The 27023-nt window shown below is 39.7% G+C and overlaps 1 protein-coding gene across 1 annotated transcript in view; it reads right to left on the bottom strand.

Moving 5' to 3' along the window:
* Nucleotides 1-27023, bottom strand: part of ME1 (malic enzyme 1) — a 239911-nt gene that overhangs the window by 111351 nt on the left and 101537 nt on the right. Inside the window, exon 6 of the mRNA XM_002714552.6 lies at nt 11858-11961. Within this exon, the coding sequence (XP_002714598.2) occupies nt 11858-11961 (104 nt within the window). The remainder of the gene's footprint in view (nt 1-11857; nt 11962-27023) is intronic.

The following is a 27023-nucleotide window of genomic DNA, read 5'->3' as shown; positions in this document are numbered from 1 at the left end:
AATGAAATGCAACATATTAAAACCCAAGGAATAAAGCAAAAGCAGTATTAAGATGGAATTTTACAGTATTAAGTGTTTTCATTAAAAAAAAGTCTCAAATTAAAGATCTAATGATGCATATTGAAGACAGAAAAACAAGAACAAACCAAATCCCAAATCAGCAAGAGGCAAGAAATAAAAAGGATCAGAGCAGAAAAAATTGAAATTGAAACTAAAAAAAATACAAAATATCAGCAAAATTAAAAAAGTTGTTTTTTGAGAAGATAAACAAAATAGATAAACCTCTAGCCAGACTAACAAAGAAAAAAAGACTCAAACAAAGAAAATTAGATGAAAAAGGAGACATTAAAAATGAATAAAAAGGATCATAAGAAACTACTATGTAGAACTATATGCTAAAAAACTGGAAAATCTCAAATGAATGGATAAATTCCTTGATTCATATAACATACCAAGATAACTCAAGAAGACAGAGACAACATAAACAGATCCATAACAAGAAATGAAATCGAAGCAGTAATCAAAAGGCTTCCACCAAGGAAAAGTCCAGGACCTGATGGCTTTACTTCTAAATTCTACAAAACATTCAAACAGGAAGTAACTCCATTACTCTTCAAACTATTCCAAAATATTAACAGAATGGAACTCTGCCAAACTCTTTTCATGAGGCCAATGTTACTTTGATAACAAAAACAAAGACATGACATGAATAGAAAACTACAGACCTATATCTTTAATGAACATACATGCAAGATTTTCAACAAAATACTAGCAAATTGAATCCAAAACCACAACAAAAAGATCATATGTCACGATCAAGTGGGATTTATCCCAGAAATACAAGCATGGCCAACATTTGCAAATCAATAAACATCATAAATCACATAAATATGTTGAAGAACAAAAACCATATGGTCATCTCAATAGTTGCAGAGAAGGCATTTGATAAGATCCAATACCCCTTCATGAAAAAATCCTCCACAAATTGTATAGAAGGAACATTTCTCAAAATTATAAGAATGTTCCTATAAAAAAAAAAACAATTCCTCAAAAAATAAAGGCTATATAAGCAAACCAACAGCAAATATCATACTGAATGGGGAAAAGCTGAAAGCATTTCCCCTCAGATCTGGAACAATATAGTGCTGAGAGTTTTAGTGAGAGCAATTAGGGAGGAGAAAGAAATAAAGGGCATTAAAATTGGAAAAGAAGTCAAGTTATCCTTGCTTGCAGATGACATGATGTTATACATGGAAAAACCTAAATACACTTCCAAAAAGCTGTTAGAATTGATAACCCAATTCGGTAAAGTTGCAGGTTACAAAATAAACACAAAAAACAGCAGCTTTTTGTATACTAATGATGAACTCACTGAAAGGAAATCAAGAAAGAAATCCTATTCACAATAGCCACAAAAAATTAAAATATTTAGGAATAAATTTAACCCAAAAAGTGAAATATCTGTACAATGAAAATAATCAAACATTGATTTAAGAAATCATCAAGGACACAAAAAATTAGAAAGATATTTCTTGCTTATGGATAAGAAGAATCAGTACCATGAAAACGTCTATATTACCAAAAACATTCTACAGATTCAATGCAACCCCCACCAAAATGCTAGTGACATTCTTTACAAAATTTTTTCTAGTAATAATAAAATTCATATGTAATCACAAAATACCCAGGATACCCAAAGTGATCCGAACAGGAAAAATCAAGCAGCAGGCATCAAAATACCTGACTTCAAAGCATACTAAAAGCTATGTTAATTAAAACAGCATGGTACGGTCATAAAAACTGACACATAGATCAATTGAATAGAACACACAGCCCAGAAATTAATCCACATACATACAGCCAACTGATGTTTGACAAAGTGCTTAGACCACACAGTGGAGTAAGGATAGTCTCTTTGTTTATATGTAGAAGAATGAAATTATATTTGCACCTCTCAACATATACAAAAATCCACTCAAGATGGATGAATGACCTAAATTTAAGACTGGAGACTGAAGCTGCTGGAGAAAAACATAGGGGAAACACTCTAAAACATTGGTGTTGGGAATGACTCCTTGGACAAGACCTCTAAAGTACAAGAAACAAAAGCAAAACTAAATAAATAGCAGTATATCAAACTCAGAAGCTTCTGCACAGCAAAAAAAAAAAAAAATTAACACAGTGAAGAAACAGCCAACTGAAAGGGAAAAATATTTGTAAACAATCTATCTGACAAAGGATTAATATTCCAAATACATCAGCAAACTGAAAAATTCAACAACAATAAATAAGGAATCCAGCTGAGAAATGGGCAAAGGACTTTAATAGACAGTTCTCAAAAGAATAAATACAAATGGCCAAAAAATATATGAAATGCTATTCAACATCACTAGCCATCAGGGTAACACAAACCAAAACCACAAAGAAGTATCACCTCAGCACCATATGAATGGTTCAAATCCAAAACACAGAGAGTAACAAATGCTGGTGAGGATATGGATAATTGGTGGGAATGTAAATTAGTCAGCCACTGTGGAAAACAGTGTGGAGATTTCTTAAAAAAAAAAAAAAACTGGAATATACTTGCCATCTGATCAGAAATCCCACTCTTGGGTATATATCCAAAATACTTGAATACAATGTATCAAAGAGGTACCTGTACCACCGTGTTCATAGCACTGTTCACAATAGCCAAAAATTGGAACCAACCTAGGTGTCCATCATCAAATGAATGCATAAAGAAAATGTCACAGAGAAACACAATGGAATATAATTTAGCTATAAAAAGAGTGAAATTCTACCATTCATAGCAAAATGGATACAACTGGAGGATATAATATTGAGTGAAATAAGTCAGACAGAAAGACAAATACCACGTGTTCTTTTTATGTGGGAGCTAAAATTTGAAAAACAAACAAAAAAGAAATGTCTGTGTTTATCGGTATTGCTGCAAATACAGTTTTATACGTTTGCTTTATATCTTTATGAAACCAATGGCTAAAAATATTATACTAATATAACTTTAATGATCTATGATTACTTTTAAATTTATTTAAATAGTGAAATGGTCACTTTTCCATTCATTTATTGTTTTATAGTCACTGTCTATATTCCCACTAAACTAGTGCCCTTTTGGTTTTTACTTATTGAACTTCTTATTTGATGATGTATTAAGCATTTTTACTATAATGGAAATTTAAAATATGTTATGTCAAAAACTAAAGAAAGGGAGAAGGAAGGAGGGCAGAATGGAGAGAGGGGAGGGACAGGGTGAGAGAAGAAGGGAATATCATTATGTTCTTAGAATTGTATATACAAAGCACATTGAATCTGTTAAAATTAATTTAAAAATAAAATAAAATTAAAACACAAACAAAAACCCACAAAGATGCTTTCAAGCAGATTCTATAGTTTCTGGGCAGAGAAAGCTTCAGGAAAAGGGCTTACTATCACAGCAGTCAAGCTTCAATATGTTTAGGGCAGATCTGCTAAGTGAGGTTCCTGATTGGGAAAGAAGGATCCTGGCTCAGAGATGGGATGTCTGATTGGATGTCTTCCAATATACTTTTTTGCATTCAGTTTATTTGACAGGCAGGCAGCCACACACACACACACACACACACACACACACAGATATATATATAGAGAGAGACAGAGAGAGACACAGAGAGCGCTTTGATCTACTGATTTACTTCTCAAACTCCCACAACAGCCAGGACTGTGTCAGGCCAAATTCAGGAACCAATAATTCTATCCAGGTCTCCCAAGTGGGTGACAGGGACCAACACTTTAAACTATCACCTGCAGGCCCCAGAGTACGCATTAGCAGAAAGCTGGATCAGGAGCAGAGATGGAACTTGAACCAATGTATTCTGATAAGGGATATGGATATCCAAAGGGCAACTTAAACATTGGACAAAACACCTGCCCCTCTCCCAAAATCCTGAATGCCCAAATTCCTACGAACTTTCTGATGCCACAAAAGTGCTCTTCCCCTTTTTCCCTTTGGGAGTAGAAGAACACAGATACTTCTCCCCTACAGGACCACAGTGACCCTCTAAGCCCGATGTAGTCCTTCCTCCCCTCTTAGGCCTACAACCAATGTTACATTACAACAAAATCTAAACAGGATATCCTAGAACTGGTAAAAGAAAAGGACGGCCGGTGCCGCAGTTCACTAGGCTAATCCTCCGCCTAGCGGTGCCGGCACACCGGGTTCTAGTCCCGGTCAGGGCACCGGATTCTGTCCCGGTTGCCCCTCTTCCAGGCCAGCTCTCTGCTGTGGCCCGGGAGTGCAGTGGAGGATGGCCCAAATACTTGGGCCCTGCACCCCATAGGAGACCAGGATAAGTATCTAGCTCCTGCCATTGACAGCGCAGCGCGCCAGCCGCAGTGGCCATTGGAGGGTGAACCAACGGCAAAGGAATACCTTTCTCTCTGTCTCTCTCTCTCACTGTCCACGCTGCCTGTCAAAAATAAAAAAAAATAAAAATAAAAATAAAGAAGAAAAGGACTATATGCTACATGAACTGTAAGGTCTACACAGTTTTATATTTTGCCAAAAGAGCACATTTGGGGCTAATTTTCAGAATATTTGTCAAATGGTCTGAAACCTAAGATTAGATAAGAGAAAGTTTATCTATTTAGAGGCATTCACTTAAGACACATGATTTAATAACTGGCAAGAATCCCAGATGGTTCAGTCTCACTTCTAGGTGTTTCTTAGAAACATGAACAAACAAATGGCTCATACTTAATATGGCTGAAATGCTGGAGAAGATTGCAGGAGAGGAGATTACAAGGCTCAGAGAAGTGGGCTTTCTAGAATATACACACTATCGGATGATTACATTGCACAGGAAGGAGAAGAAAACACTTCATTTACCAAAGCTGTAAGAAACATAGTAGCAAGAAGACAACAAAGGTGTTCAGTGGCTCTCCTCTGCAGGCCAGGGATGACAGCAGAAAAGGCTGACATAACTCGGTTCGCTGATGGCAAGGAGGATGACAACCCAAGTTGAGGATGTTTAACCATAAGAACCGGGTGGATAAAAATATCCTAGGAGTGGCAAGGCCTGCCTCTCTCTCTCTCTCTCTCTCCCTCCCTCCCTCCCTCCCTCCCTCCCTCTCTCTCTCCACACACACACACACAGACACACACACACACACACACACACGAATCATCAAAGATGAATGGCCATAAAATTAATGGCAGTTATCACAATGAAGTCACTCTCGCTCATTTTCCAAACCTGAGTTCGTTTTTAGGCCTGAAGTTCACAGACTGAAGAAGAGGCCTAATTTCCAGAAGGGATGTTCTTACTACACTACTACAACTACTACACAGGGTAATAATCCCCCAAGGGGGGATTATTAATCCCCCAAGGGGGGGGATTAATCCCCCAAGGGGGGATTAATAGTCCCCCAAGGACTGCAACCTTTCACTTAGGAAACTGTGCACAGCAGAAAAAACATCCAAAAGTTTTTAGGACTACTAGGCAGAAATGACATGGGACTCAGGTTGGATGTATGAACAAGCTGGCTCCCTCAATTCCCCCGGTCAGAGTAGAGGTATATGGAGGCCAGTAACAAATGGAGTCCCAGCCAAAACTGATCTCATAATGGATCCACTGCAGCATAGACCCACCAGGCGGTGACTGCTCAAGTCTCAACTGTATAATCAACACAGACATACCAAGTCCTTAGCCTATATTGTAAGAGGTATCATTGCTGAAGGAACCCAGAGGAAGAATTTAAAGCTGCTCCACCTCAACCCTGCTAAGGTAGTAAATAAAAACAACATAGGAGCAAGTGTTTAGTCTAGTGGTTGCAAACTCATATCCCATATTGGAAGACCCAGGTTTGATACTAGCTCTAGCTCCCCACTGTGGGGAGCAATCCGGACTAGACTGAGTTACTGGAATTAAGACTTATTCTATGCATCTGCTCTCCCACAATATGGCGCTGGGAGAGAAGTAAACAGCTTCCGCACAGCTGCCTCCAGTTCAACCAATAAACTGTAGGACTTGCTACTGATTGGAGGAGAGCAGCGTACTCGGCGTGTGGGCAGCCGAGTTAGGATTGGCGGAGGAGGACTATAAAGGAGGAGAGAGACGGCATGCACAAGGAACATCTATGGGGAACATCTAAGGGAACCCGTGCAGCCCCCGAGAAAGCCGGCCGGCGGTGTGCCGCTCCCCTGCGGAAGTGGGGAATGCGGCCAGGGGGAACTGCCCTTCCACGGAGGTGGAAGGGATAGTAGCCAACCCGGGAAGAACCAGCAGCAAACCCGGGGAGGGCCGAGCAGACGAAAGAACAGCGCAGGGTCCTGTGTTGTTCCTCCACGAAGAGGGGGAGCGACATAATGGTGCCGTGACTCGGATAGGAAAAATGACTTGGATAGGAAACCTAGGACGGATATGAAACTTAGGAGGGAAGAAACGGGAAGAAGTGGAAATTACCGGAGAGAGAGACTAGCAAACAGCCTAGGGAAAAGCCGGACGAAAAAGGTGCCGGAGGAAGCTATTGAAAGCCTAGGCATAGATTCGGATACGGACTACGGGGGAAGCTGGGAGAAATCTCTAAGGGCGAAAGCGAAAGTGAAAGCTAGAACAAACAGACTCGGATGCGGACTGTGGGGAGAGGCCAGGAGAAATGAGGGAGGAGTATTGTTGGAGGAAAGCTTGGGGAAACATACCGGGTAGAGAAAAATGTTAGGGAAATTGAAGCCGCAGGGGGCAGGCCGAGGTGGACACGAAAGCCACTTTGGGATTCTCAAGTTAGCCCGGGAATAGGGGGCGAAAAGTTGAAACCAGAAGCTGAAACGTGAGCCTGGTTGGGATCCGTCTGATTAGCCCGGGGAGCAAAGGACGGGAAGCCAAACTGTGGGGCGGAGATGTAAGCTGGGTTGAATTCGCCAGGCTAGCCTGGGGAACTTAGATTGAATGCTAATGGCGGAGACGCAAGCTACGCTGTGTGACTCCCGGAAGCCGCAGCGTGCAGAGAGAGCACGGGGCGTGAATAGATAGGGAACGGGGCTGGCGCGAGGCCGTGGTGCAGACGCGAAGGGCGTGGAGACCGCGGAGCGCGCGAAGCCAAGCCGCGCAAAGCCGGGAAGCTGCGCAGATGAGAGAGGCGCGGGCTGAAGCGGCTCAGAGCTGGCGAGGCGCCGAGAAGCAGCCTCGGGGCGGAGCCCGCCGGCGGGGCGAGGCGCCGGGAAGCTGCAGGGATAAGAGAAATAGAAGTTTAGAAGTAAAGTGAGAGAAATAGGAATGCTGGAAGATAGAAGTGGAATGGGAGAAATAGGAATGCCCGGAGATAGAGAAATAGAGAAGTAAGGCCTCCCCACAGCATGGCAATGAGAAGGCTTGGATTCGGTCTGCCTGATTAAGTGAGGCGATGAGCACCTGCGGGCGGCTAGCAGCTTATGCGCCGCAGGTCACCGAAGACAGGCACGAATTAACATCAGTAAGGCCTCCCCACAATACAGCAATTAGGAGGCTTGGATTCGGTCTGCCTGATTAAGGCGGTAAGCACCAGCAAGCAGCTCGACCAGAGTATGAGCTGCAGGTCACCGAAGATAGGCACGAACCAACACTAATAAGTCTCCCCCACAATACGGCAATGAGAAGGCTTGGATTCGGTTTGCCTGATTGTTAGGGCTTGTAAGCCCCTGCGGGCAGAGCAGAGCATGCGCTGCAGGGCACCGAATACAGGCACGCATCAGCGCCTAAAAACCTCCTCACAACATGGCGAAGAGAGGACCCGGATTCGGTTTGCCTGATTGATAGGACGTGTAAGAACCTGTGGCAACTCTAGCAAGTAGAGCAGAGTGTGTGCTGCGGGACACCGAAGACAGGCGCATATCAACGCCAAAAAATAAAAAGAAAGGGGGATCTGTGGGGAGCAATCCGGACTAGACTGAGTTACTGGAATTAAGACTTATTCTATGCATCTGCTCTCCCACAATATGGCGCTGGGAGAGAAGTAAACAGCTTCCGCACAGCTGCCTCCAGTTCAACCAATAAACTGTAGGACTTGCTACTGATTGGAGGAGAGCAGCGTACTCGGCGTGTGGGCAGCCGAGTTAGGATTGGCGGAGGAGGACTATAAAGGAGGAGAGAGACGGCATGCACAAGGAACATCTATGGGGAACATCTAAGGGAACCCGTGCAGCCCCCGAGAAAGCCGGCCGGCGGTGTGCCGCTCCCCTGCGGAAGTGGGGAATGCGGCCAGGGGGAACTGCCCTTCCACGGAGGTGGAAGGGATAGTAGCCAACCCGGGAAGAACCAGCAGCAAACCCGGGGAGGGCCGAGCAGACGAAAGAACAGCGCAGGGTCCTGTGTCGTTCCTCCACGAAGAGGGGGAGCGACACCCACTTCCCCACTCCAGCTTCCCATGAATGCTGACTCTAGGAGGCAGCAGGTGATGGCTCAAGTAACTGTGTTCATAGCGCCCATGAAAGAGATGGGTTGCATTTCTGGCTCCTTGCTCAAGCCCTAACCCCACCCTGGCCACCATGGGAATCTGAAGAATAAACCAGCATATGGAAACTCTCTGTGCCTCTCTGTCCCTCTACGTCTCAAATCAATTAAAACATAATAAAACATATTATTGGGGGAAGTTGGAGTGCCTGAAATTAGTGTCCCCTTAAGGAGCAGCTAGGAGTGGTCCCAATCAACTTATTCGAGGCAATGTGTGAAGCCGTGTTGCAGTACAGCCTCAACCTTTGTATGTTGCAGTCCTGTTTCTGCTCCTCCTTTCCAAGTGAGGTTGATCTTGAGGACACTTCTTACTAAACTTCATTTCAGAATCTGATGTCCAAGTAACCCAAATTGTACCAATCATTTCTTTTCTTGAATTCAAGTTACGTTTTCTTTTTAAATAATCCTGAGGTCATCTTCAGGACTACTGCCCAATTTAATCAGGTAATGTTAGGTTTAACTTCTAGAAAACTTTCCCAAAATTATGTTAAGACAGGAGTTGGTTTTCAAATGTGATTGACATTTTTCTTTGGGAAGAGCCAGAAGTACAACTGCTGATTTATAGGTACTCTACATTGGTTAGGATGCCTGCATCACACACTGGAGTACTGGTTTGGATCCACCACTCTGGCTCCTAATTTCAGCTTGCTACTAATGCAGACCCTGGCAGGTAGTGGGTTCCTGCCCCCATGTGGGACACCTGGAATGAGATCTGGACTCCTGGCTTCAGCTCTCCAGCCACTGTAGGAACTGGGGGAGTGAACCAGCAGGTAGAAATTCTGACTTCTTTCTACTCCTGCACCTCTCAAAACAATAAATAAAACTTTTAAAAATAAAATTGTTGAATCCTGTCAATCCTAGTTATCTTATTAAAGATCTTAGCCAGCACCCTGGCTCAATAGGCTAATCCTCCACCTTGCAGCGCCGGCACACTGGGTTCTAGTCCCGGTTGGGGTGCCGGATTCTGTCCCAGTTGCCCCTCTTCCAGGCCAGCTCTCTGCTATGGCCTGGGAGTGCAGTGGAGGATGGTCCAAGTACTTGGGCCCTGCATCCCATGGGAGACCAGGAAAACCTCCTGGCTCCTGCCTTCGGATCAGCGCGGTGAGCAGGCCGCAGCGCGCCGGCCACGGCAGCCATTGGAGGGTGAACCAATGGCAAAAGAAAGACCTTTCTCTCTCTCTCTCTCTCTCTCTCTCTCTGTCCACTCTGCCTGTCCAAAAAAAAAAAAAAAAAAACTTAAGTAATTCGTCAATACAATGTTTTTAAAAACACATTTTTTTTCTGATTCAAGACTGACACATATTCAAAATTAGCTCATATCTAATTTTTTTCCCGGAAAGACTTCTTCTATCTTTATTTCACCATCACTGAAGTATGTTGAGATTGTCTTGTTTAGACAGACTTTATTTTCACAACTAGTGAAACAAATTATGTTGGAAAATGCATTTCCCTTTCTTTATACAGACTCATAGTACTGTCTATAAAATCTCTTGATTAATGTTGCTATTTACAAAGTTACAGATAATATCAAAACCTTAGGGGCCAGTGCTGTGGCACAGCAGGTAAAGCTACCGCCTTCAATGCCAGCATCCTATATGGGCACCAGTTTGAGTCCCGGATGCTCCACTTCCGATCCAGCTCTCTGTTCTTGCCTGGGAAAGCAGTACAAGATGGACCAAGTCCTCTGGCCCCTGCACCTGCAAGGGAGACCTGGAAGAAGCTCCTGGCTCCTGGCTTCGGATTGGCACAGCTCTAGCCATTGCGGCCATTTGGGAAGTGAACTAGCAGATAGAAAACCCCTCCCACCCACCCCCCCGCCCGCCTCTCCCTCTCTCTCTGTGTAACTCTGACTTTCAAATAAATAAATAAATCTTTTAAAAAAACTTACCTAAGAGTCTTACAGGGCAAAGCATTTAAAATTAAATATGTCAAAATGACTAGAAATTAACTTATCAAGCAATCTTGCACTTAAATGGAAGTTTCTCAACTATTTGAAAGAATAAATATGATTGAGGACGGAGCTGTGGCATAGTAGGTTAAGCCTCTGCCTGCAGCACCAGCATCCAATTTGGGCACCAGTACCAGTCCCGGCTGCTCCACTTCCAATCCAGCTCCCTGCTGATGGCCTGGGAAAGCACTAGAAGATGCCCACATGCTTGGGCCCCTGTACCCACATGGGAGACCCTGAAGAAGCCCCTGGCTCCTGGCTTTGGATCTGCCCAGCTCTGGCTATTGTGCCCATTTGGGGAGTGAGCCAGTAGATGAAGACCTCTCTCTCTATTACTGTATCTCAAATAAATAAGTAAATCTTTATAACAAAAAGAATTGTAGTTTAATCAAATAAATAAAATAATACATCAAGCATATGTTTTTATAAAGTAGCCCATACTAATTGGCATATATACTCTGTGCTAGAATTGTAGGTAATAAGAAATTTGATATATTCTAAATACTTTGTAGGCTGATAAAAGTACTTTTGGCTCTTGAAGACAACTTCTTAACAGTATAAGAAACCAGAAGGACATCTCTGGTTACAGTTGATTCTCATGATTAGTTTCTATGAAAAACCAAGGCAACCAATATGTTTTTAAATAGTACATGGTTTCTGTGGCTCCATAGTAACAAAGGGATGACTATCAGTGTAAAAAAAAATCCCAAATTCTTTCAGAACACATTACTAAATTTGCTGGAAATGTCTTTTATGAGGAGAAAAATGGAAAATTTTACAGTGGCACAATCCAATGCTAAATAGAATATATGAAAATATCAACTGCATTTTGATAAATCATTGTAGATTTAATCAAGGATTCATAGACGATGATTGGATATCCTGTGTCTTTTACTATGTATCCTTCTGGATTGTACCAACTCATGCTCATTTACCACCTGTTCTCTGATTCTCCTATCCAAAAACGGTCAGAAACTGACCACAAAGGTGACAGAACATCAGATGTTATCACCAGCAAGAAACAAGGTACAGACGGCAGATAAATGTAAACAGGCTTGGTCGGGCCACGAGTCAGCAGTCGCTGGATCATTTCACACAATCATGCATTTCAATAGCATAACTTCTAAGACTGTTTTAAGAGAGAAGGATCTTCAGGGATAGATACAGATATAACTTTTTTGGGACAGATGCATGACACTACCATTTGATTGCTAAAAGCTATGAGACAGATAGAAAAGCTACATAAATACATATAACACACATTCTTTTTGATTCATACATTATATACAGTATATGTTCTTTTTTAATTTAAATAACTTCTAATTGTTAAGCCGTACTGCATTGGACTTGGATCTTTTTATAGTTAGTTATATTAGGTTATCTTAGATTTTTGAAATTCAACTCAAATGTAAAAAGATATACATACTTAGAAGAAACTGCCTCCATGAATTCATCCAAAAAGTCATCATATTCAGTCCCTCTCACTCTTCTCTGCCGCAGTCCAATATATAATGGATCTTTAAGTAACTCCTATTAAAAAAGTTATGACAAAATTAGAAACACTAGAAGCAAGTGATTTATGTATAGAAATAGAAGCAAAACCTTGTCATACTAATTTAAAATTAACCTAAAGAATTATTAACATTGTACAGAATGTATCTATAGCATTTATACATCAAATAAGGAAAATAAATTCTAAATCTCATAAAAATTCTGGATTATTCTAGGGAAAAGCACAAAAATTCAAATCTCTCAGTGCAGCCTAGTTAGAAAAGTGCAATTCAGATATCAATGTTTATCACACAGAGATAATACTGAGTTTTGAAGTATTATATGATTGTAGGGAATGGAAATATAGCAATTCCTTTCTTAGATTTATTTTCCATTTCCAAAAGCAAAGTCTTCAAACAATATTTTGATTATACCTTTAATGTGATAATTGATGAAATAAAAAATAGATCAAGTCTACGATTAATTTATTAACTTTCTAAACTTTCCACAATTTGTCTTGTAAACTAGTATGTATAATAGAAAACACTGCTCTGTTCAATTTTTAATCTGTACCCTATGTAATATGTTTATTAAATTAGTTTTTAAATTGAGGTATAATTTCTTTTTTTAGTTAATTAATTTTTTTTGACAGGCAGAGTTAGACAGTGAGAGAGAGAGACAGAGAGGAGAAAGGTCTTCCTTCCGTTGGTTCACCCCTCAAATGGCCGCTACGGCCAGCGCACTGCACCGATCTGAAGCCAGGGTCCAAGGACTTGGGCCATCCTGAAGTATAATTTCATACAATAAAATGCATCCATTTCCAACAAAAGCCCTCAGTAAACAAGGAGCAGAAAGGGACTTCCTCAGCTCAGTAAAGGACATCTGTGAAAAACTCACAGCTAGTAGCATATTTAACAGTAAATGATTAAACACTTCACAAGAAAAAAAGGCCAGTATATCGACCTTACTATTCTTATTCAGCAGTAACTAGAGACCCTAGTCAATATAATAAGGCAAGTAAAAGATGGTAATACAGATTGGAAAAAGGAAGCAAAACTGCTTTTATTTGTATATACATCAGGATGTACGAAGAAAATACTAAGGAAGCTGGTGTTGTGGCACAGCAGGTTAAGCTGCCACCTGCAACAATGGCATCCCTATCAGAGCACTTATTTGAGTCCTTGATGCTCCACTTCTCACCCAGCTCCCTGCTAATGTGCCTGAGAAGGCAGCAGAAGATGGCCCAAGTATTTGTGCCCTTGCACCCTTGTGGGAGAACCAGATGGAATTCCTTGCCCCTGGTTTTGACCTGGTCCAGCTATTGAGACCATTTGGGGTGTGAACCACAAGATGGAAAATCTCTCTCTCTCCCTCTCCCCTTCTCTTTCTGTCACTCTTCTTTTAAAATAAATAAAATTAATCTTTCTTTTTAAAAAAGGAATTTTCTAAAAACCCACTAGAAAAAAACATGTGATTTTAACACAGTTGCAGGATATAGGGTTAATATACACAAGTCAGTTGTATCCTTTATACTATATTTACAATAGACAGTAGAAAATAAAATGAAATATACAACACATTTATAACATTCTAAAACATAAAATTAACAGAAACATACTTAACAAAATATGTGTAAGACCTGCACACTAGAAACTATAAAATACCACTGAAAGAAATCTTTAAAAAATTTTAAGCTGGCTTTGTAGACTATGGGAAAAAAAGTCAATCTAAGTCTCATATAGTGAAATACTTGACCAAACTCTCTTCTTCAGTTACCAGGAATAGAGAAAATCTATAATGAATTTGTGAATCTGGCTAAGGAGATTTCCAGACAGAACGTTGAACTGGCTTCTTCTTTCTTTTTTTTTTAAGATAATTTATTTGAAAGGCTAAGTGACAGCAGAGAAGAAGAGACAGAAGGTGGGTAGGGAGGGAAAGTGGGAAAGGGAGAGGGAGAGAGAATTGGAGGGAGAGGGAGAGGGAGAGAGAGAAAGAACACTTCCAGCCACTGGTTCACTCCCCAAATGGCTACAATAGTCAGGACTGGGTCAACCTGAAGTCATGAGCCTAAAACTTCATCTGGGTCTCCCAAGTAGGTGGGGAGGACCCACGTTTGTGGGCCATCATCCATGGCTTCCCAGGTGCATTAGCGGGAAGCTAGATCAGAAAAAGCCAGGATTCAAATGGGCACTCAGAAATCAAATGCAGGCATGTCAAACAACAGCTTAACCTGCTGCACCACAAAATGGGCCCCTGAACTGACTTCTTACGGCTGTGTAAGTTGTAACACAGAGAGGAGTTAAAGATGGAAATGTTCAGTTTGTATGAAAAATTATAAGGGAAGATGGACAACACAGGGCTTGCAGGCAGAGTATTTCCAGAGTAAAATAAAGACAGCAGTCAGAGATCAAATTAAGTATGTGGTTGTAATAACTTTTTGAAAACTGCTGAATGGTTTAAAGTGGAGCCTTAACCACTGATCTCTGCCAGGAAAAAAAGAACTCGCTCCACAAAACTCTCACATACCGACCAATGTAGGAAGACGATCTGTTCTGAAAAGAATTGGGAATGGGACCATTCTCTAATGGAGTAGATACAATATGATAAATAGAAGACCTAAAAAAAGGTTTTTAAGGTGCCATATTAACTTGGATTAGTCAAGACACAGAAATTTCAAAATGAGAACACTTCTGTGGTTCTCAGTTTTCCACAGGCAAGTAAGCAGGCTGAAAAAGTTATTCAACTGCTAACTCAAACCACTTCTTACTGAATGAGACAGATTTCAGAAGACAGAGCCAAGAGCCCAGAGGGCAGAACAAATGCCCAAGGGAACAATGAACTATTCTGATGAAACAGATTTAGGTCATATCCAAAGAACTCACTATCCTCCAAGCAGGTGGCCTGGAATTATGTGTCCAGTGAGGATTCAGAATTGCTATGGACCAATTTGAGCCATGTAGTTTCTATTCCTCCAGTTTTGATTGGGAATACTGATTGTGGTTATTCTGCAACTGCCTCATCATTGCATGTCTAGTGTGTAGGAACCCATATGAAGAGCCTTCCCAAGGAACAAAAACCCAAGAAGCCTAATTTGCACCTAGACTTGATTTAAATGATAAGTTCTTAAACTCTGAAACTGCTGCTATTATTGGAATGAAACCTTTGGAATCCCAGTATGGATATCAGCATATTTTGCAAGAATGTAAACAATTCATGTAGAATGAGAATCTATATGGAGAAAGTTCAGTTGTCCAGGTATCTTTGCCCTCTTAGCCACTGCAGTCCAAATCATCAACACAAGAATGATAAAAATTAATAACGGTAATTAAGTCATCACAAATGTTAATAAAACAGTAATTGTCTTAAGCCACTGAATTTGAAGGTGGTTTCTTATAGCTAAATGACATGTTTTTACAGGTTACTAATTCTGTTTGAATTATCTTAACTGGGGTTTAATTAAAGCCGACAAAAATAGCCAAGTTCACATCTGTTGTTCTAGTGTAATTATTAATAGTATCCTCTTATATTGTGAAATTGCCTTGGTTTGTCCAAAACATCTTATTTTTAATGTACGTCATAATAACGAGTTAGGATTTTCTGGCTACTTGAAAGTTAACACTTTAAATCACATAAATATATTTCAGATGAACTACAAAATCGGAAAGCAAGTGCTATTGTAAAGTCCAGCCGTTCCTTAAGGCACACAAACTTTAAACAATCTACTGGCAGGCTTCCAAGCAGCAGAGGCCGAAGTGCCAATGTGTTACTAACAGCTGCCAACATTAAAGTTTCTTCATGTCTGGAATATATTTGGTCTTCTAAAATGTGAATTAGAAAAAGAGCACATTGGAGAAAAAAAAAAAGGTTACATTTGCCCTTTCTCTTTTCTCACCTTTTTCATATTAATAATTAAAGTAATACCACAAAGAAATTAATACAACATAGTCAATTATAATGATGCATGAAGAAGATAGAGCTTTGAATTTAAAAAGAAAGTTATAATTAAATTTTTTCTAATAATAATAATATCACTGTCAAAATTACTGCTTTTAAATTTTTTGTAATGTTATATAATAAAATTAAGATACAATTTAAAAAATGGGTGCTGTCTTGGAGATTTGGCTGATATAAAATTAACAAGTACAAAAAGCAATTTAACAAGATCATTCAACTTTGACAACTGCTTCATAGACCAAGAACCCTGGCACAGAAGTAGTAATTTTTTTTAAGCACTTCAACAGTTAGCAGTTTTATTTTTTATTCTTGTGGCATATGCCAACTATTTTCTTTTTTTTAACTTTTATTTAATAAATATAAATTTCCAAAGTACAACTTTTGGATTACAGTGGCTTTTCACCCCCATAACCTCCCTCCCACCTGCAACCATCCCATCTCCCACTCCCTCTCCCACCCCATTCTTCATTAAGATTCATTTTCAATTATCCTTATATACAGAGGATCAATTTAGTATATACTAAGTAAAGATTTCAACAGTTTGCACCCACACAGAAACACAAAGTGTAAAGTACTATTTGAGTTATTAGTTATACTGTTAATTCACATAGTACAACACATTAAGGACAGAGATCCTACATGGGGAGTAAGTGCACAGTGACTCCTGTTGTTGATTTAACAAATTGACACTCTTGTTTATGGCATCAGTAATCACCCTCGGCTCTTGTCATGAGTTGCCAAGGCTATGGAAGCCTTTTGAGTTCACCAACTCCAATCTTAGTTAGACAAGGCCACAGTCAAAGTGGAAGTTCTCTCCTCCCTTCAGAGAAAGGTACCTCAGAAGTAGTAATATTAATCATGCTCCATAGTCCTAAATGTAGGACACACAAAAATTTAAATTGAGCAATTAATAAACTCTTTATGGTAACTCTGAAACATATAGTATATTTTTAGAGTTCTACTTTTTTCTGAGAAAAGTAAAAGGTGAATGATTAGATAGCATTTGAAAATATTTTAAAATTCACCATGATGATGGTATAAACTTTACTGAAAGTTACTAAATGTTTAACTGAACAAAAAATACATATATAACTGATCTGTAACTTAAGCAATGTATTCACAAAACTCTTTTCTATAATCAGGTTGCCACTTTATTTCAAGGAATGGAGTATATTTCAAATTATCAATCTTCTAAAAGAGCTGTCTTATAGATAGGACACTGGGACAATGTATACTGTATAATAACATGCAGTATGTATAGTACACTGCATTGCTGCCGACAAACTCTAATGTGTTGTTACTGTGGTTATTTGTTGACAAACTCTGACCTGTGTGCTTGGAAGTAAGGCTCCACAAATGCTTGAACTGGTAAAGAATCCACAATCACACTCTGTTTTTATCATCAACACTCACTGGTTATGACTTGTTAGTATACCTCTGAAATATTGAATTCCAAGCTATAGGCACCATGAGGGAAAACAGATCTAAATAACTGTCCTTTACCCCTAAGGGTAAGCTATAAATGTGCCATGGGACTCCAAATCCCATTACGTTGGCAGGTACCAATGCCATCTTACTAGTTAAAGTGATCAGTTTAGTTTCATAACTGATCATGAAGATAGGATTAAGTGTCAAAGGGACCACATAAATAAGACCAGTGTCTGCTAATAATAACTGATAGAATTAAAATGGACAGAACGATCCAACAAGGGAAGCAGGATACACAGCAGACTCATAGAATGGCAAATACCCTAAACAGCACTCTGGCCTCAGAATCAGCCCTTAAGGCATTTGGATCTGGCTAAAAAGCCCATGAGAGCATTTCAGGCGTGGAAAGCCAAGACACTGTGGCAAAAAATGACCTAAATGAAAGATCTCTGTGAGTGAGATCCCAGAGGAAAGAATGGGCCATCAAAGAAGGAGGTACCCTTCTCTGAAGGGAGGAGAGAACTTCCACTTTGATTATGGCCTTGTCTAAATAATGTCGGAGTTCGTGAACTCAAGAGGCTTCCATAGCCTTGGCAGTTCATGACAAGAGCCTTGGGTGATTACTGACGTCATAAATAAGAGTGTCAACTGTTAAATCAACAATGGGAGTCACTGTGCACTTGCTCCCCATGAGGGACCTCTGTCCTTAATGCATTGTACTATGAGAATTAACGATAAAACTAGTTCACACAGTACTTTATACTTTGTGTTTCTGTGTGGGGGCAAACTGTTGAAATCTTTACTCAGTATAGAGCTGATCCTCTGTATATAAAGATAAAATTAAAAATGAATCTTAATGAAAAATGGGATGGGAGGAGCTGTGATGGTCTGGGGGGTAGGAGAGTGGGTATGGGGAGAAGAACTGCTATAATCCAAAAGTTGTACTTACAAAATTTATATTTATTAAATAAAAGCTTCTGACTGTTAAAAAATTTACTTACAGTATTCAGAAAGTTTTAATTGTTGCTATTTCTCATTTTTCATTAGCTTCAAATAAAAGACATAAAAACATTCTATTAACAAATAAGACATCATTTTTGTTGTTTTGCTTGCTTATGTCATCAACAAGATTAAGTAAATTAACCATCAAATTCAGCCAAGAATCTAAAGCAGTACTTCTGAATTTTCAGCATGCCTATGAGCCAAGATGATCATTTAAAAGTGCCTAAAATTTAAATGTAAAATTTCATTGTGGGGCTGGCACTGTGGTGCAGCGGGTTAACATCCTGGCCTGAGGTGCAGGCAACCCATGTGGGCACCGGTTCGAGACCTGGCTGTTCCACTTCTGGTCTGGCTCTCTGCTATGGCCTGGGAAAGCAGCAGAGGATGGCCCAAATACTTGGGCCCCTGCACCCACGTGGTGCAAGAATCTCCTGGCTCCTGGCTTCAGATCCGTGTAGTTCTGGCCGTTGCGGCCAATTGGGGAGTGAACCATCGAATGGAAGACCTCTCTCTATATATGCCTCTCCTCTCTCTGTGTAACTCTGACTTTCAAATAAATAACTAAATCTTTAAAAAAATTTCATTGTGATTCAGCATGTATTGAGTGAGGTGCAGAATTTTTCATGCCCTTGGTAATTCAGAAGTAGCTGGCCTATGGAACATATTGAAAATAATTCACCTCAAATTCATAGTAAATTAAAATAAAATGATTATCCTATTTCCCACCAGGTTCATGTTTCATTTGAATATTTTTAAAATCTTGGTTCTATATAGTGAATGTTTGTGTAATATATCATAAATTTCAACAAGTTCCTCGTAATGCATATAAAATCAAACTGAAAAAAAAAAAGAATCTATTTTCTTTCCTAAGATGTTGATGTAGTATCTTAGAGAATAAATAAATTCTTAATAAAACTCATTATCACCTTCTAATTTAGCGGGGGTATGGTAAAGCAAGACCAACTAAACACAAAGACAGCATCCCAAACTAAAAGCCTGGGATTTGAGATAAATCCCACTTCCCCCTGGGTTAACTCTAATGCTTGGTACACATTCCAGCGCAAAAATACTGTCTTGATGTGGTAAGCCATACAAAATGATAAAAACAAAAGAAATAAGTTAAAGAGGGTAAAAGGAGAGATGATGATATTGTAGTTGGGACCACATGGTAGGCAGCAAAACAGCCCTTCCCCACTTGAGAGATGTATACAACTTATTCACTGACAACTGCGTATCACAAATACTTCATGTGCTGAAACAGACTATTTATATGTGGCTAAGAGTGAGTCCTTAAGAGTGAAAAACCTTTACTGGCTAAAGTCAGAGAAAAAGATGTAAGACAGAAACAGTGCCAGAAGTGCTATATTGCTGGCTTCCAAAATGGATAAAGAGGTGCATCAGTGGGGGAAGACAGGCAGCCTAGAAGCTAATAAAGGCAAGGAAACGAAGATAGCCCACTGACAGCTTTCATGATTCTAGTTTTTTGACACTTTTGTCATACCTCTGATTAACAGAACTATAAGGAAATAACTTATTTTGCCTTACATCACTAAGTTTGTAACAATTTGTTATGGCACCAAGAGAATATTAATATAAGCCACATTCTGGTGAAAACACTAGAGACTACTAGTGCTGGAAGACAAGGTTTTTGGTTCATTTAGATTTTCTCCAACATAGTTAGCTTTTATTTAATTAAGTTATTTATTTTCATTTTCTTTTTTTTATTTTTATTTTTTTGACAGGCAGAGTGGACAGTGAGAGAGAGACAGAGAGAAAGGTCTTCCTTTTCCATTGGTTCACCCCACAATGGCCGCTGGGGCCGGCGCACTGCGCTGATCTGAAACCAGGAGCCAGGTGCTTCTCCTGGTCTCCCATGCAGATGCAGGGCCCAAGGACCTGGGCCATCATCCACTGTACTCCCAGGCCACAGCAGAGAGCTGGCCTGGAAGAGGAGCAACCGGGACAGAATCTGGCACCAGAGAAAGAAACAGAGAGATCTTCTTTCTGCTATTTCATTCCCTAGCTGCCTGCTATAGATGGGCCTGGGCCAGGCCAAAGCCAGGAGCTCAGAACTCAACCCAGGTCTTGTACTAGGATGGCAGGTTTCCAAGTATTGGAGGCATTATCCTGCTGCTTCCCGGGCTGTGCATTAGCAGGAAGCTGGATCAGAAGCACAGGAGCCGAAACTCTAACCAAGTATTCCGATAAAGGATATACCATCCCAAAATCTAACTTAACCACTATGCCAAATATCCAGCCCTACCTTAAATAGGTAGTTTAAGTCAAAGATGAAAAATAATCTCTGGAACACAAAAGGGTAACCTTCAAAATGGGAAAAGTGGTTCTTCAACTTGGTAACTTTAAGTTCCAATAAGGATTTTAGATCTGGATACAATATACACATCAATTAGAGATCAAATCAGACATAAAACTAGAAACAAGAAAGCTGAGACCTGGAGTAATGGTTTAATAAACAAAGAATAATAACTACAAGAGACAATATTCTGCTCCTCATACTTGATCCCAGGCACCCCGATATGGGATGTAGTCATTGCAAGTCGTGACTTAATACACTGAGTCACAATGTGTATTCCCAACCTATATTTTTTAAAAGAACAATTAAAGTAACTCACTCTCCTTTTATAACAGAACTTTGATCACTTACTATTATTTTTATTTTTTATTTTTATTTATTACTATTAGACATTTTGTTATTGAATTGTAATAGTTTTAAAGATTTATTTATTTGAAAGGCAGAGTGACAGAGAGAAACGGAGACAGAGACACAATAAAATTTTTAAAATAGAAAAACAATTTATAAATAGTTCACAGTAACATAAAATTAAGAGACAAACAGTAAAACTGGCAAGGAAATTGCTTATTAGCTGTCCTTTAAATACTTTGACAAAAGCATTTACTATACATTGAAGCTAGATACACGTTTGTATACTCTTCTAGATTTAGGGCATCTTGCTAGTAAAATCTTGTTTGTTATGACATCACCTAGTCCTTGCTTAGGCATTGGCAAAGAGAAGTTCTTTAATATTGGCCTCAATTGAATCTACATAATCAAATTTCAAGAGTTTGAGAAAGCTCTCTTAAACTAAAAATATATTCTCCAGTGACTTGTCAATGAGCTAAATTTCACCTTTCACTTAAGTATTTATCTAATTTCTCCAATAGTTCACTGGCAGTAAGGAAAATCTCTATAAATAACATATCATAATAATATATTCATTTAGAATTTCAGACTATTTTCTAATTTAACAGCTTGAAGTTTTTTGAAATATAGTATGCATTAGGCATATTTTCATAGGAAGAGGGAAAAATAGCTTGATTCATAGCTGGGCAAAGCAAGACATTTTATGACAGAGAGGTGGACATGAATTCCACAGGCTGAGGGAGTAGGTAGGATATTGACTAGAAATGGAACAACATAAAAGCATTGGATCCCAAACAAGGAAAAGAACAAACACTAAGCAGAGATAACTTGAATTTCAAGATCTGTTCTCATGAAATCAATTGTTTCATAGAAGATTCAGAACCATCTACCATTGCAAGAGTCCATGTTATAGTTTCACTGGTGCACAACTTTTTCTATGTCCACATAATACTGACAATCTCTCAATAAAATGCCTAGGTTTAAAACTAAATTTAGAGCGGACCAGGTTCAATGGAGAATCCATGGGTCTGAGGCACTGTGGATAGCAGAGGTCGGGGTGCTTGGTGAACTGCTTCTGAAGCTCTATGTGGGGGAAAAAATAAATGAACAAATAGGGAGGTGGTATACCTCTCTCCTCTCCCTGCACCTTGCAGGGACCAGCAATCACTGGAAGAAGACATTCTTTCCCCCCTTTTTCTCTATTTGTGGACACAAGCAGGTGGCAGCTGCCCCTGCCTCCTGTGCCTGAGCCCAGCAATAGCAGAGGTTGCTTCACCCCCACCCTGACCCAAACAGCCAGGAACACAATAATTCAGAAGAATACTTTCCCCCACCACACAAGCAGCACAGCGAGGGGAAGTCCGGCCTATTGAAAGCTCATGCCCAACCACCACCATGGAGAAGTGCGCTGGGCCCCAGTAGGCGGGGGCTCTACACCCATGCTTGTGACCCACAGACTTATAGCAGCTAACAACAGAGAGAACCGTGCTCACAGAAAAGTTGTCACAGATTAAAGGAGCAGTTCATTCAGCAGTCCAACTAGTGTTGAAAACACCAGGAATTAAAACCAGGGCATCCCGCAGCGGTGAGAAGGGTGGGTCACACCAACAGAGGTGAATACCCTTCTACATACAGATATTCAGAGGAGAGCTACAAAGCCCCACAGGGGCCTTACCTTGGATACTTGCTCTGACCTGGAATACTGAACACAGCAACCAGGCCACACCCACCACACTTCTCCTGGTGCTTACTGAAAGTATAAACATCTCACTAAGCCACATAAATGCCAAAAAAACAAAGGAAGAAACTTAAATAATAATAAGGAAGATACCAAGAACTCCCAAAAGAAACTCTACAACACTTCAAAGAGGGTGAAGATGAAGATATGCCAGAAACTGAATTCAGAAAATTAATCATCAGATAACTTAGAAGCAATCAAAAGTAAATTCACAAACTAAATGAAAATTTTTCCCATGAAATTGAAATATTAAAGAGAAATCAGAGGGGCCTGTACTGTGGCACATTAGGTTAATCCTCTGCCTGAGGTGCCAGCATCCCATATGGGCACCAGGTTCTAGTCCCGGTTGCTCCTCTTCCAATCCAGCTCTCTGCTGTGGCCTGGGAGGGTGGTAAAGGATGGCCCAAGTCTTTGGGCCTCTGCACCCACTTGAGAGACCAGGAGGAAACTCCTGGCTCCTGGTTTCAGATCAGTGTAACTCTGGCCACTGGGGCCATTTGGAGAGTAAACCAACGGAGGGAGGGCCTTTCTCTCTCCTTCACACTGTCTGTAAACTCTACCTATCAAATAAAAAATTAAAAAAAAAAAACAGAAATCACCATTTCTCATAGTGTTCATTTCACTTTAACAGGTTTCCTTTTTGGTGCTCAGTTAGTTGTCACCTATCAGGGAGAACAAGTGGTATTTGTCCCTTTGGGATTGGCTTATTTCACTCAGCATAATGTTTTCCAAATTTCTGACAGGGATCACTTTTCAGTTAAAATTTAAACACCTAAGAATAATTGTGTGATAATTACAGAGTTCAACCAATGGTACTAGAACCAAAAAAAAAATATTTAAATGGATAAAGTATTACATTGTACATCAACCGTCAGGACAAGAGCTGATCAAGTCACTGTTTCTCATAGTGTCCATTTCACTTCAAAAAGTTTCCCCTTTGGTGCTCAGTTAGTTGTCGCCAATCAGGGAGAACATATGATATTTGTCCCTTTGGGACTGGCTTAATTCACTCAGCATGATGTTTTCCAAATTCCTCCATCTTGTTGCAAGTGACTGGGTTTCGTTGTTTTTGACATATGTTATCCCTCTTAGTATTTTTTTTGTTTGTTCTACTTAATACTTTTGGTTGAATACTGTAATCAATACACAATTCTTCTTAAGTGCTGAAACTTAACTGAAAAGTGATCGCTGTTAAATATAAGAGTGGGAATAAGAGAGGGAAGAGATGTGCAATTTGGGACATGCTCAAGCTGACTTACCTCAAACGGTAGAGTTAGAAACATACCAGGGGATTTGAATTCAATCCCATCAAGGTGGCATGTACCAATGCCATCTCACTAGTCCCAGTGATCAATTTCTGTTCACAATTGATCGTAATGATATGACTAAGAACCAAAGGGATCACATAAACAAGAATAGAGTCTGCAAATACTAGTTGATAGAATAAAAAAGGGAAAGAACGATCCAACATGGGAAGTGAGATACACAGCAGACCCATAGAATGGCAGATGTCCTAAACAGCACTCTGGCCTCAGAATCAGCCCTTAAGGCATGCGGATCCGGCTGAAAAGCCCATGAGAGTATTTCAGGCATGGAAAGCCAAGACACTCTGGCAAAAAAAAAAAAAAAAAAAAAAAAAAAAAAAAAAAACAAACAAACACCTAAATGAAAGATCTCCGCAAGTGAGATCCCAGTGGAAAGAACAGGTCATCAAAGAAGGAGGTACCTTTCTCTGAAGGGAGGAGAGAACTTCCACTTTGACCATGGTCTTGCCTAAATATGATCAGAGTCAGTGAACTCAGGGGGCTTCCATAGCCTTGGCAGCTCATGACAAGAGCCTAGGGTGACTGCTGATGCCATAAACAAGAGTGTCAATTTGTTAAGTCAACAATAGGAGTCACTGTGCACTTACTCCTCATGTAGGATCTTTGTCCTTAGTGTGCTGTACATTGAGATTTAATGCTATAACTAGTACTCAAACAGTATTTTTCACTTTATGTTTCTGTGTGGGAGCAAACTGTTGAAATCTTTACTTAATGTATGCTAAACTGATCTTCTGTATATAAAGAGAATCAAAAATGAATCACGATGTGAATGGAAGGGGAGAGGGAGTGGGAAAGGGGAGGGTTGCAGGTGGGAGGGACGTTATGGGGGGGAAGCCATTGTAATCCATAAGCTGTACTTTGGAAATTTATATTCATTAAATAAAAGTTAAAAAAAAAAAACAGAAATCAGAATGAAATGCTAGAAATGAAGAACTCTATAGATCAAATTAAAAACACAGTGGAAAATATTAATAATAGAGTATGTGAAACAGAAGAAAGAATATCAGAACTAGAAAACAAATGTCTGGAACTTATACAGTCAGACCAAAAAAAAATAAAATAAAAAGAAACTAGAAAACTAAAAAACACTGTTGGAGTTCTATAAGATACTATCAATCAACCCAACATATGGGTGCTAGGAGTTCCTGACGGTGTGGAAAGAGACAAAGGATTTGAAGGCATTTTTAATGAAATAATAACAGAAAACTTCCCCAATTTGGGAAAAGACAGGGACATCCAAGTACATGAAACACACAGAACTACCATTAGACATGACCAAAAAAAGACCTTCACCATGACACATTGTAGTAAAACTCTCTACAATAAAACATAAAGAAAAGATTCTAAAATGTGCATGAGAAATGCCTGATCACATTCAGAGGGACCCCAATTAGACTCACAGCAGACTTCTCATCAGAAACCCTACAGGCTGGGAGAGAATGGTGAGATATATTCCAAGTCCTTAGAGAAAAAAATTGTCAACCCAGAATACTGTATCAGGAAAAGCTCTCATTTATGAATGAAGATGAAATAAAGATCTTCCATAGCAAACAAAAATTGAAAGAATTTTTAACTACTTGTATAGCCCTACAAGATGCTCAGAGATGTGCTACACACAGAAAAACAGAAAATGGAACATCACTACAAAAGAAGGTGAAGGCAGAAAACAGCCCAGTAAAAGTACAATGAAATCTCAAAGTAAAAAATAGAACTAACAGAAATACAGCAGGGCCTAGTTGTTACTTAACAATAGTTACCCTGAATGTAAGTGGTCTCAACTCACCAGTTAAAAGACACAGACTGGCTGAATGGATTAAAAAAGAAAACCCATCTATTTGCTCCCTACAAGAAACACATCTTACCAACAAAGATACATGCAGACTGAAAGCAAAAGGATGGAAAAAGATAATCCATGCTACCAGAAACAAAAAAAGAGATGGTATAGCCATTCTAATAGCACACAAACTATACTTTAGCACAAAAACTATTATTAAGAGAGACAAAGAAGGGCACTGCATAATGATTAAGAGATCAATTCAAAAGGAAGATGTGACTATTATAAACATATATGTACCTAATTACAGGGCACCTGGCTATACAAAAGGGAGAGAAATACAATAGTAATGAGGGATTTCAATACTCCACTTTCAGCAATGGACAGATCAACCACACAGAAAATCAGCAAGGAAACAGAAGTGTTAATCAACACTAGAGACCAAATGGACCTAGCAGATATCTACAGAGCTTTCCACCCTACAGCCAAAGAATACACATTCTTCTCACCAGCGCATGGACCTTTGTCTAGGATTGACCGACCACATGCAGGGTCATAAAGCAAGTTTCAGCAAATTCAAAATATCGAGATCATACCATGCATATTCTCTGACCACAGTGGAATGAAGCTGATAATCAACAACTCAGGAATCCCCAGATCATATACAAACACATGGAGACTGAACAACATGCTCCTGAATGAACAGTGGGTGAAAAAGAACAATCAGCAGAGTGAAGAGGTAACCAAGAGAATAGGAGAAAATACTTGCAAATTACACAACTGATAAAGGTGTAATAACCAGAATATATAAAGAGATCAAGAAACTCAACAACAACAAAACAAACAATCCAGTTACGAAATGGGCAAAGGACTTGAACAGACATTTTTCAAAAGAAGAAATCCAAATGGCCAGCAGACACATGAAAAACTGTTCAGGGTCACTAGCTGTCAGGGAAATGCAAATCAAAACCACAATGAGGTTTCACCTCACCCCAGATAGTATGGCTCTCATACAGAAATCAACAAACAACAAATGCTGGTGAGGATGTGGGGAAAAAGGTACCCTTACCCATTGTTGGTTGGAATGTAAGCTGGTAAAGCCACTATGGAACAGTATGGAGATACTTCAGAAACTTGAATATATACCTACCGTATGACCCAGCCATCCAACTCCAGGGAATCTACCCAAGGGAAATGAAATCAGCATATGAAAGAGCT

This window comes from Oryctolagus cuniculus, chromosome 5, assembly GCF_051225735.1.
Source record: "Oryctolagus cuniculus isolate XC-2025 breed Fujian yellow rabbit chromosome 5, ASM5122573v1, whole genome shotgun sequence".
NCBI lineage: Eukaryota > Metazoa > Chordata > Mammalia > Lagomorpha > Leporidae > Oryctolagus > Oryctolagus cuniculus.
The sequence above is the reverse complement of the archived record's forward strand: the minus strand, read 5'-3'. Positions and strand labels throughout refer to the sequence as shown.